Raw genomic sequence first — 15,558 nt, 5'->3', positions numbered from 1 at the left:
GTGATAAATGGCACAAGTCAACCATTGGAAGAGAACTTAGGAGAAAAAATCCGGCCGGTGATAGCTGAAATTTTCAAATAGAAAAACCAAATTTTTTTTTTATGGCTGGTCAAATATTTTGTTAGGGCGTGTGGGGTTGGCTCTCTTAAAAGGCAAGTACGTCAATAATGAGGAAAGGAACCCCACAAATAAGGATGTGGTTGTCATGTTACAGGCGGCGCGCTGGTCAACGGGATCCACAGGAGGTTATCGAAAACCACATATTTTGTAGATGGCTAGCTTTGGTTGGTTATGGCAGGATAGCTAGGTTTCTAGATTTGATCGGAGGTTAGCAAATCATTCAGCATACTTGCTACCTGACTTGTATATAAGGCACCCTCCCTTCTGTGCTTTCCATTTAAGTTTCTATCCGGATTTTCCAGTCTTTAGACAAAAATTCTTCATTGCAATAGAGTTTGTATTGTGTGGAGAGAGATGGAAGTGATGCAAGTACTCCATATGAACAAAGGGGCTGGGGAGACAAGTTACGCAACCAACTCCACAGTTCAGGTTGATTAGTTTCATCCTTGTAAGATTATATGATTTTTATGATTCCCAGTACTTTTAGTAAATGGAGTAAGTATACATAGAAAGTTGACAGAACCATAGCTAGCAAGAAATGTTGAACCCCACACAAAGAAAATATTTATGTATTCCCAGATTGCCAATTTTTTTGTGATTTCTGCTGCTTATATATCTCTTCTCTTTTTGCTTTAGATCGAGAAAAGCTCATAGCTGTTCATTCAATTTTTTTTTTGCAGAGCAACATTATATCCACAGCGAAACCAGTGACGGAGGAAGCTATACTAGATATATTCAACAATGTCTTGCCTGAGAGCGTAGGCATTGCGGATTTGGGTTGCTCATCTGGACCCAACACCTTGTTGGTGGTGTCAGAGATACTGGACGTGATATATGCCAAATGGCAGCAGCTGGGTCGTCCTTGTTCGCCTGAGTTTAGGGTGTACTTGAATGATCTCATCGGCAATGACTTCAACAATGTGTTTGGCTTACTCCCTTCATTTTACAACAAACTCAAGGAAGAGAAAGGCTCCGAGTTTGGGCCATGTTTTATATCGGGTGTGCCTGGTTCATTTTACGGGAGGGTGTTCCCAAGCAAGAGTCTCCACTTCGTGCACTCTTCTTCCAGTCTCCACTGGCTCTCTCAGGTTTGTTTGTATTTCCTTATATTTATTCTCCTTTGACCCAACTTAGAAAAACACCGACCATGGTCTAGACTGGTATATGAACCGGTTCCCAGGACCCAACATGCCCGTCTGTAGAAGGACCATATATTCATATGTTCTCTCTCCCTCAACCTTCAACAGCTTGTTCCTTTTGAAGAGACAGCGCAAAAATCAATCCTCCCCTGGCCATGAATAGTATTACTCTTTCCTCTCACCCTGAGTATTGCTATTCTCTTCCATTTTTACCCCATTTTTTAAATGTTTGTTGTTTATCATTTTATATTAATCGCTTTTATCCCATTCAATACATATTAATAACTAATTTTCTTTGTATGTATTTAATAACTACTTTAAATACAATTGAGATAGAAAAATAACATTATTCTATAATATTGTATAATGAGTTACACATGTCTTCTTTAGAATAATTTTTAGAAGTTGTCAAATACATCAAGAGTACATATAGTCTCGAATTATATAATCTTTTTCAGTAAAAGAAACAAAGAAAACTCGAAGAAAGTATACAAAAAAAATGTTGTCATTGTTCACGGGCAGTAACACCAGTTCCCAATCTCAAAATCTTATTTCACCATCTAGATTGTAGCTACTCGAGTTTCAAACATTTTCTCCAAATTTTAACTCGATCGGATCATAAATGAAACGAGATCGACTTGTTGATGAAATCTGGATAGACGTGTTTTTTTCTCTCTCCTCTACTCTTCTCTCTGTTTTCTTTTGCGATCTTTTTTTTTTTTTTTTTCCTTTTTGTTTTAAATGTAACTGATTTGGGGCAAGCACTCCGGGAGCCCTACATGAATTATACTGAGAAAAGAAAGGATGAACATTTATTTGCAGGTTCCACCGGGTCTAGAGAGCAAGGACGGGAGAGGGAGCTGGAACAAGGGAAAAATTTACATATCAAAGACGAGTCCAGATTGCGTTTTGGAAGCATACTCATCGCAGTTCCAGAAGGACTGGTCAGTGTTTCTCAAGTCACGTGCAGAAGAAATAGTGGGGGGAGGACGCATGGTGTTGTCCTTCATGGGCAGAAGATCCACAGACCCTCGTTCAAAAGAGGGTTGCTACCAGTGGGAGCTCTTAGCCCGAGCACTCATGAGCATGGTTTCGGAGGTATATATCTATTCAATCGAACTTCTTCCTTCCCCCATTTTTTTAATGTTTTTTTCATCTTTCATTGTGGAGAAGCGGATGGAAGCTCTAAACCTGACAGAATCACAGCATAATCTGCATTTGTGGTCGCACTGTGTGTTGTCTTCACACTCTCCACGAGGGCTATTGGGGTTGGTGGCACCCATCATCCCTCTCTCACTTGGGACCACTCGCCTACCATAACCCTACCTACTAATGCTAAAAAAACTCTACCCCATTTTTCCTAGCCCCTCTCAATCTAGCCACCGTCTCTATCATGTGGAGAGGTTGAGGATAAAATTAATTAATATTTATTATTTGATCATTTCAATTAATTTTAAATTAAATTATTAGTTTAAAATTTATCACTTAATACTTATTCTTATTTTAATATATAATTTAATTTAAAATTTATATTAAATCATCATACAATATATTTATTGTCACTATTTTATTTTATTTTTTATTAATTTTAAGTAATAATTTTTTTTTTTTTGCTATATGAGGCAAATCATAAAGTATTTAATATAAAAAAATGAGTCAATAATTATAAAATATATTCTCATTAGTTATATAAAAATGAGGTAAAAGATTAAGAATAAGTTAATTATTATAACTTAATGCTTAAAGTTATATTTTAACTTTAAAAATAAGTTGTGCATGTGGAGTCTCGATTAAAATTTAGTCTCACTAGATATGAAAAAAATGAGCTGAAAGAAATTTAAGATTAAAGATAAGTTCATTTTTTTAATTTAATACTTGAAGTTATTTTTAACTTTAAGTTATGATTATTAAATTATTTTATAAAATATGTTTAATTTATTTATGATTTAAATTAAGTCATTAAATCATATTAAATACCTTTTCAACAACTTGATGAATTTCATAACATGATCATTCATGCATTTTACTCATTCCTTCCGTGAAAAAATTTGACATCATAAGGTTTTCAATTTTATCGAAAAAAGAGAAGTTTGTGTACTATTATTTAAAAATGTGAAGGGTCGATTGCCAAAATTAAATAGAACATATTTATCCTAAATGCAGGGTCTAATTGAGGTGAAAAAGGTTGATTCCTTCAATGCTCCATACTATGCACCAAGTCCGGAAGAAGTGAAATTTGGAATATACAAAGAGGGGTCATTTATCTTAGATCGGTTGGAAATGTTTGAAATTGATTGGGATGGAGGTGATGGTGATAATTATGATGCAACTCCCACGTCCTCAACGCTATCAAATGGAGCACGAGTGGCTAAGACAATTAGAGCTGTGGTTGAGTCCATGCTAGCAAGCCATTTTGGAGGAGATGTAATGGATAGTTTATTTCAAAGGTACGGTGAGATGGTGGGCGATCACTTGGCAAAGACAAGGGCTAAGTATATTAATTTGGTCATTTCCCTTGTAAGAAAAGTTTAATTAAATGTAGAAGTTAGAGTACATGTACTTTGTGATCAACATACAATAAATTTCTTGATGTTCCGTTAGTACTACCTAAGGGTCTCCAAAAAGCTCGTGGCCCACGGCCCGGCCCGAGCCCATATCTGGATGGGCCGGGCCATGGGCTCCAATTTAAGCCCGGCGGGTTGGCCCGCCCGTAGGCCCATAGGCCCGTCACTTAAAAATATATATATATATATAAATATTCAAGAAATAGAAAATGCTACATTAATAAAAATATTCATTACTAACTATTTTATTCATTGAATGTATACGTTACATTTGAAAATGTGGGAAAAGTTTACATCACTACAAAATAAATACATCCCAACTAGGTTGACACCTACTTATTTGTCAATCATTTGTACTTTTCAACCACAAAAATAAAAATAAAAATATGACATACATAATACATTTAGTAAAATATTTTAATCATTATCTCTTAGCGATGATGGCGAACTATCGCAAATCCATGAAGATCTTGATGATTTTAGTTTTTCCATATCGACAAGCATATTTTTTTCTTGAATAGAATCAAATATCTTTTTATCTGCTATTGCCCAATCTTTCACACATATATTTGCTTCAATAGAATCCGGCGCTAAGTTGCATCATTTATCACTAACTACTCTTCCACCTGCACTAAAAGCAGTTTCTGATGCAACTGTACTCACAGGAACTGTTAGTATATCACGAGTAATGATAGAAAGCACATGATATTTGTGTTGTTGTGATTTCCATCATATTAAAATATCAAAATCTTCATCATCTTCAGATGAAATTAAATCAATATTAAGATATCTATCTAAATCAGTTGTGTTGTTTGGAGAACTATTTGTTGTCTTCTTTCGACTTTTTAACATTTCTAGAGCTCCTTTATAAAAAGATGAAGAACTTGTAAATGTAGGTGGTAATTTAATAGAACTAATATCATCACCATATTTTTCTTTATAATAGCTATATAAATTATATAATAATGAATTTATTTCATTTTTAATTTCTTCAATTTTTATTTGGTCATTAAAATAAATAATTGTTAACCATTCATCAAAAGCTTCAAATTTCAATCTAGGGTCCACAATTAAACCAAGATAAAAAATTAAAGGTATTTCTCCCCAATATTTTCTAAATTTTTCTATCATTGCAAATATTGCATCATTAAATATATCCAAATTTAAATATTTTTGAAGTACAATAAAAATATTAGTTATTTACATGACAACTCGATTTGAAGATGGATAATATACACCACAAAATTTTTTTGTTGAAGTATCAGATACTTCAAAAAATAATTCATGTTTTGCTTGAGAACTATTAAGACCCGCATCAATGCCTCTAATTTTTTATAATGTATCATCAACATATTTTAATCCATCTTTTACAATTAAATTTAAAATATGTGCACAACAACGCATATGAAATATTTTACATTGATATTCTTTTATTTGTCAATATCGTTTTAATCTAGATACTGTTGCATCATTATTAGAAGCATTATCTAATGTTATTGTAAATATTTTATCATGAATGCCAAAATCTATAATTTCATCATTTATTAAAGATGCTATATTTTTACCATTATGTGGAGCATTTATTATTTTAAATGAAATAATTCTTTTATTTAATTTCCATTCATTATCAATATAATGAGCAGTTATACATAAAAAATCACTATGAGTTAAAGATGTCCAAATATCAGATGTTAAACAAATTATTCCTTCAAAATTTGCAAAAAAGAATTTTAAATTTTCTTTTTGTATTTCAAAATTTTTTATAAGAATTCTTTTAACTGTATTTTCAGAGCAACCTTGAAACTGAGGATTAACAGTTCGTTGCATTGTTCCCGTAAAATCATGAGTTTCCATGAAATTGAAAGGTTGTTCTGCTCTTATTATATAACCAATTATTTCTTCACAACAATAAGATTCATTATAAGAAAATGTTTTTAAATTTCCACTTTCATCTTTACTTAATTGCATATAATTTCTAATATCTACATTATTTTTAGTTTTACAATTTTCATGATGCCTTTTTAAATGACTTGTACCTACATTTGAGCCACCACTAAGAAGTTTGTTACAAATTTTACATTTTGCTTTTATTTCTTTTTTATTATTTTCTAAATTTATTTTTATTCTATCAAAAAAATTCTATATATTTGAAGTAAATTTTTTGCTATCACATGCATTAGATGAAGAACAAGAACCACTTGCCATAATTATAATTATTGATAAAATATTATGCTAAAAATAATAAATGTAAAATTAAAATGTAACAAATAAATAAAAGTAAAGGTGAAGTATGTTACTAAATTAGAGAATCGAAGCAGAAATTCCTTCAAATTTGAACTCTTTGAACCACCAATGCTTGTTTTTCACCACCAATAATATTGAATAATTTGAGACAAAATGCAATAATAGGAAATATTGTGGAATGGGAGAGAGCTTAAAGTTGAGAGAATAGAAAAAAATTGAGGGTATTTAATATTTATAGGGATTTAAATATTAGGATTTAATTTTTTTTTTTTTTAATCAAGACCGTTCAACGGTCATAGTATTGAATTGAGTGGCAGGCATGTTCAACAGTCATGTGACCGTTGAATAGCCAGCTCACTTTTATTTTTTTTCAAAAATCATACAACATTTCTAATATATATATAACTAATGCAAAATAGTTACACAAAAGAGGGCTAGCTCAGTTGGTGGCTAGCTCCCTTATGGAATCCCCTTCCCTTCAAAACTGAAAACTATTTTAATTTTTACCCAAGCCCGCCCGGGCAGTCGGCTTGCCAAGCCCGCCCGCCTAGCTGGCCCACCAAGCCCGCCTAGCTTGAGGGCCCACAGGCTGGGCCACGGGCCTTAGATATACCAAAGGCCCGGCCCGGCCCGTTGACCAGTCAACGGGCTCAGTGACCCTCCCCCGCCTGGGCCATGGGCCTTACTCCTCCGGGCCGGGCCGCCCGGCCCGGCCAGTTGGAGACCCTTAGACTACTACCATTGAAGTTCTTTCTTTGCTCTCCTCTCTTTTTTAATTTTCCATGCTTTGCATCACTAAAAGCCTATAATTAAAGAGAGTTATTCAACTCAATGGGCCAACCCAAGGGTGAACCCATGGGCCTTCAACCTATTTGTGTGTTTGTGCACCTTAACCCATAATTATTGAAAATTTTGAATAAAAATAATAAAAGAATGAATATGAATTGGAAATAGTGATATATAAAGAATATTTGTATATTTACATTTAATATCTTATCATTGAAATTAGTATATAATGAAGGCCAATTATTCTATCATATACTTAAAAAAAAATTTGTATAAAATTTATTAATTTATTATACGACTTAATTTAAAGTCTAAAAAACAAAGAGAAAAAAATATATTATGATATAGGAGTAACATTTTATATATTCAACAATGATTTATTCATAAATTTTATTTAGTAGTTGAACTACAAAATAAATAATAAAAATAAAAAATGTAGAGGAATTAAAAAAAAAAGGAATATGACCAATAATTTTAAGTTAAATAAGAAAACTAAATGTTAATATATATGATCATTAATTTCATTACATTTATTATTAAATAATATCAAAAATAAAAATTTAAATAGAAGAAAATTATAGTAAAATAAGTACTCTTTAGCAATTTTTCACCATTACCTAATTAATTTGTAACATGCTATGATAAAATAGGTAGAGAGTAATTCAAATGGAGTAGATATGTTTTTTTTTATTATCTTATTTTAGAAAATTCACTTTTTTTTTAAAGTTTTAATAATGTAGAACACTTTTATTAAATTTTAACTTTTCATTATTACAAGTGACTTACAATAAATAGAGATTTATAGAAGAAAAGTGGTTTATTTATGTACTTTTTAGCTCATTATACAATAATTTTTAAAAATGATAAAAGAATTATTTTTTTTATTTTAATAAAAAGGCCTATTGTTTGATTTATTTTTTACAAGTTTACAAAATTATTTTCCTTTGCTAAGAATAAAAAAACTATTTTGAAAATCAAAACAAAAGTCCAACCCCTTTTTAGAAAAATAAAAAAATAAAATCATACCAAACTTCAAAAATATTTTAGTCTAATTTTAATTTGAAAGTGAAAATTAGCATGTATGTGCATTGAGAAGATAATTAAAAATAATAATAAATTTCCTTTATATATTAGAGTGCATTTGATATTTAGCAATCATATACAACTAGATTTTTTATTTAGGATTTATATAATTGGATTTTATAATTAAGATTTATATTTATTTTTAAAAATACTTTGTTGGAGATTTTAAACCCCCCCTCCTTCTCTCTCTCTCATCCCCGCGACAATCCCACTCACTCTCATTTCCTCCCCATTTTCTCTCTTTTCTTCTTCTTTCCATTTTCCTCACACCCACAGGCCACCTTTCTCTTCCCTCTCTCTATTTCTCTTCTCTCTCTCCACACCATCATACCCACGACGGCGGCCCTTCTCACCACCGACGACTCCACTGTCGGTCGACAGTCCTTTCCGAAACCGGCGGTCCCCCCTCCGGCCATATCTTATCTCTCTCTTTTTCACACCATACCCACGGCTCCCATGTCATCACCCCACTGTGAGCACCGCCATCACCATCCATTGTGAAGTTCACCACAAGTGGCTATTTTCGCTTCAACGCCGGTGGCACTGACGCCATCTCTCCACTACGACACCCATTCTTTCCACTATCATTTCAAAAGCGGTAGGTCTTTCTTTCTATCTTCCGTTAAATCTTCACAGTACATTGTTTGGAGACTTGGTTTTGTTCATTGTGCTTTGGATACTGTTTACGGGCTTGTATATTTATTGGAGATTAAATCGTGCATGATTACATTATTTTCTATGGCCTGTGACCTTTTTGTTGTCTTTTCATTGCTTGATATTTTTCGAGTGCGCAAAAAAATAAAACACAATAATTGATTGGGTAGGTGGAGTGGTCGAAGGTGGGACATGAGTTTTAGCTCAAGTTTGAAATAGTGATAAACACGAATATTCGCTATTTAGATTTTATAAATATATAAAAAGTATTAGATAAATATGATGAATATTTTAATAAAAATATCAATAAAATAAAAATTATTTAAAATTTATGAGAATATTTAAAAAAACTAAAAAAATTGATAAAATAAATAAAACATATATATTAAAACTATTTTTTTTAAATGTAATTGATATTAAAAAGAAATATTATGAGTATTAATAATTTATTATTTATATGATCAAATTAATTTTAATTTATAAAATACCTGAACTTAATTATTATTATTTTTTTATATTTTAGTATTTTTTGAATAAATTTATATTTTTAATATTTTGAAATAAAAACATTCAAAATTAAAAGGATAAATATAAAAAATTTAAAAGTGAAGTGATAATCATTTTTAAAAATAAGATTAATGAGATAATGATGATACATTTAATATTAAAATTATAATTTATTTAATTCAAATATTCAATAATGTAAAATAAATGATGATGCATATTTGAATTTTTAATATTTATATTTTTTAAATTTAATTATCATATAAATGATATTAAAAAATACTTGTTAAAAAAATTATAATGGTGGATTTTATATATTTATTAATTAATTAAATAAATTTTGAAATAATATATTATTTTTTAATAATGAACTTTAAGATATTTATTATGTATATATATTAACAAATGAAAAGATGATTAACTCAAAGCCTTTTGCCTGGTTCGAATCTTGGCAGTAGCAAATTGAAATTTGAGCCTTGACACCCAATATAGGCTTATCAAGTCTAAAAAGCACTGTTACTACTGGTTGTACTTATTATGTAATTTCTTCCAAAGGGATTTTGAAATTTAAATGAAGTCCAATTATGATGACACGTCCCCCTTGTCTTCATCGCTCAAACTAAAACACATGACGTACAAGCCCTGCCCACTCCACTCAACATAATTGAGCAACTGTTCTGGGAAGTGGAACACATGGCTCCATCACTCGGAATAATGACCCAATCCACAATGTATAGATTCTTGTGAGTGCTTTAGGATATTGGTTAATTTCTATTTGGTAAAAACCATAGTGACCTTGGTGACGTCGACCCATGAATCAGACCCTATGGTTTGATGTGTGAGAGAGCCCTACCAGCTGTTTGAAAACTGTATTTTTTTTAAACACTTCTCTGCTTTTAGAACAAAAAGTACTTTGACAAATAATCATTTAAGAATATATTTTAAAAACGAATTGATTTTTTGCGATTCGGAGTCAGCTGACCATGTGATTTCAAATCTTACAAAGATAATGTTGAACATATATAAACTGGTAGGAGGTAGGGACCGACAGCCATGTAGGGTTGATATGAGATTTGTACGTAATTAATTACCCGTTAATAGCCGGTAACGTGCATCCCATGGCACCATGTGATTCAAATCTTGAAAAGCTAATGCACATAAACTGATAACTAGGGCCTAGGGACCAAGTCATGTCTGCTTGCCTGAGATTTTGTAATCAGTTAGTAGCCGATTAGGTGCCATTTCATATGGCAAATTGTAGCCAGAAGCAGGAAAAAGATCAATTTCCCTAGAAAATAGAGTCAGTTTATTTTGACAGGTTGCAAAATAATTAACAGCATAAATATTTTTGTTAGATCTTGATAAAGAGGACCATAAATGATTGAATTGGACCCATATAAAGAATTATTTTGTTAATATGAATGAATCATGCACGGTGGAACATGGAAAGAAATAAAAAATTGAAATATAAAAATGATGTTACATTTTATACCATTGATTGGTTGTTGTCGTGCGTGCACAGTTTAGAAATCATTTTAAAATTATTATCTATGGCAGAACCACGTGGTGTAAGTTACGATATAGCATCCGCATTCCCTGTTATTCACCGGAGTTTGTAGGGCGTGGAGAAAGACGGAAGTGATGCAAACGCTTCACATGAACGCCGGATCTGGGGAGACCAGTTATGCAAAGAACTCGTCGGTTCAGGTGGAGTTCCATTCTTATACTATTATGTATTCTATGAATCTATCATATGTTACGTAATTCTCATTAATTGCTTTACTGTCCCGTGTGTTTATCAAAGAGTTACAAATCGATTCCTTTCATTTTTTGAGTTCGATTCTTTTAATGCTAGAATGTGGAAGGTAAGTAGACACGACATAAATGTTTAATCAATTGGAAGAGAAAATGTTTTCCCTTTTGTAGAGCAACATTATATCTACTGGGAAGCGCATAACTGAGGAAGCTATACTAGACATGTTGAGCAACCACTTGTCTGCAGACAGCATAGGCATTGGGGATTTGGGATGCTCATCTGGACCCAACGCCTTATTGGTGATATCAGAGATATTGAACGTCATATATGCCAAATGGTGCCTGCAGGGCTGTGATAAATGGCACAAGTCCCCCATTCCCAAGACTTAGATGCAGTCAACCATTGGAAGAGAACTTAGGAGAAATGTGATAAATGTGATAAATGGCACAAGTCCCCCATTCCCAAGACTTAGATGCAGTCAACCATTGGAAGAGAACTTAGGAGAAATGTGATAAATGTGATAAATGGCACAAGTCCCCCATTCCCGAGACTTAGATGCAGTCAAACATTGGAAGAGAACTTAGGAGAAATGTGATAAATGTGATAAATGGCACAAGTCAACCATTGGAAGAGAACTTAGGAGAAAAACCAAATTTTTTTAATGGCTGGTCAAATATTTTGTTAGGGCGTGTGGGGTTGGCTCTCTTAAAAGGCAAGTACGTCAATAATGAGGAAAGGAACCCAACAAATAAGGATGTGGTTGTCATGTTACAGGCGGCGCGCTGGTCAGGCCTAGATGTACGGGATCCACAGGAGGTTATCGACAACCACATATTTTGTAGATGGCCAGCTTTGGTTGGTTATGGCAGGATAGCTAGGTTTCTAGATTTTATCGGAGGTTAGCAAATCATTCAGCATACTTGCTACCTGACTTGTATATAAAGCACCTCCCTTCTGTGCTTTCCATTTAAGTTTCTATCCGGATTTTCCAGTCTTTAGACAAAAATTCTTCATTGCAATATAGTTTGTATTGTGTGGAGAGAGATGGAAGTGATGCAAGTACTCCATATGAACAAAGGGGTTGGGGAGACAAGTTACGCAACCAACTCCACAGTTCAGGTTGATTAGTTTCATCCTTGTAAGATTATATGATTTTTATGATTCCTAGTACTTTTAGTAAATGGGGTAAGTATACATAGAAAGTTGACAGAACCATAGCTAGCAAGAAATGTTGAACCCCACACAAAGAAAATATTAATGTATTCCCAGATTGCCAATTTTTTTTGTGATTTCTGCTGCTTATATATCTCCTCTTTTTGCTTTAGATCGAGAAAAGCTCATAGCTGTTTATTCAATTTTTTTTTGCAGAGCAACATTATATCCACAGCGAAACCAGTGACGGAGGAAGCTATACTAGATATATTCAACAATGTCTTGCCTGAGAGCGTAGGCATTGCGGATTTGGGTTGCTCATCTGGACCCAACGCCTTGTTGGTGGTGTCAGAGATACTGGACGTGATATATGCCAAATGGCAGCAGCTGGGTCGTCCTTGTTCGCCTGAGTTTAGGGTGTACTTGAATGATCTCATCGGCAATGACTTCAACAATGTGTTTGGCTCACTCCCTGCATTTTACAACAAACTCAAGGAAGAGAAAGGCTCCGAGTTTGGGCCATGTTTTATATCGGGTGTGCCTGGTTCATTTTACGGGAGGGTGTTCCCAAGCAAGAGTCTCCACTTCGTGCACTCTTCTTCCAGTCTCCACTGGCTCTCTCAGGTTTGTTTGTATTTCCTTATATTTATTCTCCTTTGACCCAACTTAGAAAAACACCGACCATGGTCTAGACTGGTATATGAACCGGTTCCCAGGAGCCACCATGCCCGTCTGTAGAAGGACCATATATTCATGTGTCCTCTCTCCCTCAACCTTCAACAGCTTGTTCCTTTTGAAGAGACAGCGCTAAAATCAATCCTCCCCTGGCCATGAATAGTATTACTCTTCCCTCTCACCCTGAGTAATGCTATTCTCTTCCATTTTTACCCCATTGTTTAAATGTTTGTTGTTTACCATTTTATATTAATCACTTTTATCCCATTCAATACATATTAATAACTAATTTTCTTTGAATGTATTCAATCACTACTTCAACATTTAGATGTGATACAATTGAGATAGAAAAATAACATTATTATATAATAATGATTACAATTTAACAAGACCTATCTTTTGAATTGTTAGGGTGAAATCACAATATTTCAATAAATATTAGGATTTTTCTATCATTTATTTGTGCAAAATTAAATAGACAATAATAACTAGTAGTAATAAATTCATGCAACAAAAAAATAAATCTCTCTTGTATGAAGGGAAAAACCATGAGACTTAGTACAGTTCAAACTTTGACTATAAACAATAATGAGTTACAACTATCTTTTCTAAAATAATCTCTAGAGGCTACCAAATACATTAATTAAGAGCATATATAACATCGGATTATATAATCTCTCTTGGCAAGAGAGACAAAAAAAAATTGAAGAAAGTATATAAAATAACACTGTTACTGTTCATGGACAGTAACACCAATTCCCGAGCTCAAAATCTGATTTCCACCATTCAGATTGTAGCTACTCAAGTTTCAAATCTCTCCTTCAAATTTCAACTTGATCGGACCATAGATGAAATGGAATCGACTTATTGATGAAATCTGGGTAGATGTTTTTTTTCTTTCTCTTTTCTTTTCTCCGTTTTTTTTTTTTTTTTTTTTTTTAATGTAACTGATTTGGGGCCAAGTACTCCCTCACATACGAGGGAGCCCTACATGAATTATACTGAGAAAAGAAAGGATGAACATTTATTTGCAGGTTCCACCGGGTCTAGAGAGCAAGGATGGGAGAGGGAGCTGGAACAAGGGAAAAATTTACATATCAAAGACGAGTCCAGATTGCGTTTTGGAGGCATACTCATCGCAGTTCCAGAAGGACTGGTCAGTGTTTCTCAAGTCACGTGCAGAAGAAATAGTGGGGGGAGGACGCATGGTGTTGTCCTTCATGGGCAGGAGATCCACAGACCCTCGTTCAAAAGAGAGTTGCTACCAGTGGGAGCTCTTAGCCCGAGCACTCATGAGCATGGTTTCGGAGGTATATATCTATTCAATCGAACTTCTTCCTTCCCCCATTTTTTTTTTGTCTTTTTTCATCTTTCATTGTGGGGAAGCGGATGGAAGCTCTAAACCAGACAGAATCACAGCATAATCTGCATTTGTGGTCGCACTGTGTGTTGTCTTCACACTCTCCACGAGGGCTGTTGAGGTTGGTCGGTTGGTGGCACCAATCATCCCTCTCTCACTTGGGACCACTCGTCTACTATAACCCTACCTACTAATGCTAAAAAAATCTACCCGATTTTTTCTAGCCCCTCTCAATCTAGCCTGCCTCTATCATTTGGAGAGGTTGAGGACAAAATTAATTAATGTATATTATTTGATCATTTCAATTAATTTAAAATTAACTTATTGATTTAAAATTTATCATTTAAGACTTATTTTATTTTAAGATATAATTTAACTTAAAATTTATTTTAAACCAACTTAGCATACATTTACTATCACTATTTTTTATTATTATTTATTTTTATGAATTTTTATAAGTAATAATTTTTTTTGCTATATGAGGCAAATCATAAAGTATTTAATATAAAAAAATGAGTCAGTAATTATAAAATATATTCTTATTAGTTATATAAAAATGAGGTAAAAGATTAAGAATAAGTTAATTATTATAACTTAATACTTAAAGTTATATTTTAACTTTAAAAATAAGTTGTGCATGTGGAGTCTCAATTAAAATTTAGTCTCACTAGATATGAAAAAAATGAGCTAAAAGAAATTTAAAATTAAAGATAATTTCATTATTTTAATTTAATACTTGAAGTTATTTTTAACTTTAAGTTATGATTATTAAATTATTTTATAAAATATGTTTAATTTATTTATGACTTAAATTAAGTCATTAAGTCATATTAAATACCTTTTTAACAACTTGATGAATTTCATAGCATGATCATTCATGCATTTTACTCATTCCTTCAGTGAAAAAATTTGACATTATAAGGTTTTCAATTTTATCAAAAAAGGAGAAGTTTGTGTGATACTATTTAAATTTGTGAGAGGTCGATTGCCAAAATTAAATAGAACATATTTCTCCTAAATGCAGGGTCTAATTGAGGAGAAAAAGGTTGATTCATTCGATGCTCCATACTATGCACCAAGTCCGGAAGAAGTGAAATTTGGAATATACAAAGAGGGGTCATTCATCTTAGATCGGTTGGAAATGTTTGAAATTGATTGGGATGGAGGTGATGGTGATAATTATGATGCAACTCCCACGTCCTCAACACTATCAAATGGAGCACGAGTGGCTAAGACAATTAGAGCTGTGGTTGAGTCCATGCTAGCAAGCCATTTTGGAGGAGATGTAATGGATGGTTTATTTCAAAGGTACGGTGAGATGGTGGGCGATCACTTGGCAAAGACAAGGGCTAAGTATATTAATTTGGTCATCTCCCTCGTAAGAAAAGTTTAATTAAATGTAGAAACTAGAGTACATATACTCTGTGATCAACGTACAATAAATTTCTTGATGTTCCGTTAGTACTACCATTGAAGTTCTTCCTTTGCTCTCCTCTCTTTTTTAATTTTCCATGCTCTGCA

General features: G+C 32.9%; 2 protein-coding genes across 3 annotated transcripts; both read left to right on the top strand.

The window, feature by feature from the left end:
• Positions 1 to 384: 384 nt before the first annotated feature.
• On the top strand, positions 385 to 3,865 carry LOC117906922 (jasmonate O-methyltransferase-like). The gene is made up of 4 exons (XM_034820202.1): positions 385 to 549; positions 801 to 1,208; positions 2,082 to 2,357; positions 3,423 to 3,865. The coding sequence occupies exons 1-4, from the start codon at positions 475 to 477 to the stop codon at positions 3,789 to 3,791; spliced, it is 1,128 nt and encodes a 375-aa protein (XP_034676093.1). The 5' UTR covers positions 385 to 474; the 3' UTR covers positions 3,792 to 3,865.
• A 4,307-nt stretch (positions 3,866 to 8,172) lies between these two features.
• On the top strand, positions 8,173 to 15,529 carry LOC117906921 (jasmonate O-methyltransferase-like). 2 transcript variants are annotated; one of them, XM_034820201.1, is made up of 5 exons: positions 8,173 to 8,534; positions 10,652 to 10,801; positions 12,219 to 12,626; positions 13,712 to 13,987; positions 15,062 to 15,529. In XM_034820201.1, exons 2-5 carry the CDS (start codon positions 10,736 to 10,738, stop codon positions 15,428 to 15,430), a joined length of 1,119 nt encoding a protein of 372 aa, XP_034676092.1. In that variant the 5' UTR covers positions 8,173 to 8,534; positions 10,652 to 10,735; the 3' UTR covers positions 15,431 to 15,529. The 2 variants fall into 2 exon arrangements, with proteins under 2 accessions (XP_034676092.1, XP_034676091.1); XM_034820200.1 differs by lacking the exons at positions 8,173 to 8,534; positions 10,652 to 10,801 and adding an exon at positions 11,721 to 11,969.
• Positions 15,530 to 15,558: the final 29 nt, after the last annotated feature.

Source organism: Vitis riparia, chromosome 18 (assembly GCF_004353265.1).
Source record: "Vitis riparia cultivar Riparia Gloire de Montpellier isolate 1030 chromosome 18, EGFV_Vit.rip_1.0, whole genome shotgun sequence".
Classification (NCBI taxonomy): Eukaryota; Viridiplantae; Streptophyta; class Magnoliopsida; order Vitales; family Vitaceae; genus Vitis; species Vitis riparia.
This window is presented reverse-complemented; position numbering and strand designations above follow the sequence as displayed.

Coding starts and splice junctions, on each gene's coding strand:
- LOC117906921 (XM_034820200.1), top strand. CDS start 11,895: ATGGAAGTGATGCAAGTACTCCATATGAACAAAGGGGTTGGGGAGACA. Junction 11,970..12,218: donor CAACCAACTCCACAGTTCAG/GTTGATTAGTTT, acceptor TTTTTTTTGCAG/AGCAACATTATATCCACAGC. Junction 13,988..15,061: donor TCATGAGCATGGTTTCGGAG/GTATATATCTAT, acceptor TCCTAAATGCAG/GGTCTAATTGAGGAGAAAAA.
- LOC117906922 (XM_034820202.1), top strand. CDS start 475: ATGGAAGTGATGCAAGTACTCCATATGAACAAAGGGGCTGGGGAGACA. Junction 1,209..2,081: donor GTCTCCACTGGCTCTCTCAG/GTTTGTTTGTAT, acceptor ATTTATTTGCAG/GTTCCACCGGGTCTAGAGAG. Junction 2,358..3,422: donor TCATGAGCATGGTTTCGGAG/GTATATATCTAT, acceptor TCCTAAATGCAG/GGTCTAATTGAGGTGAAAAA.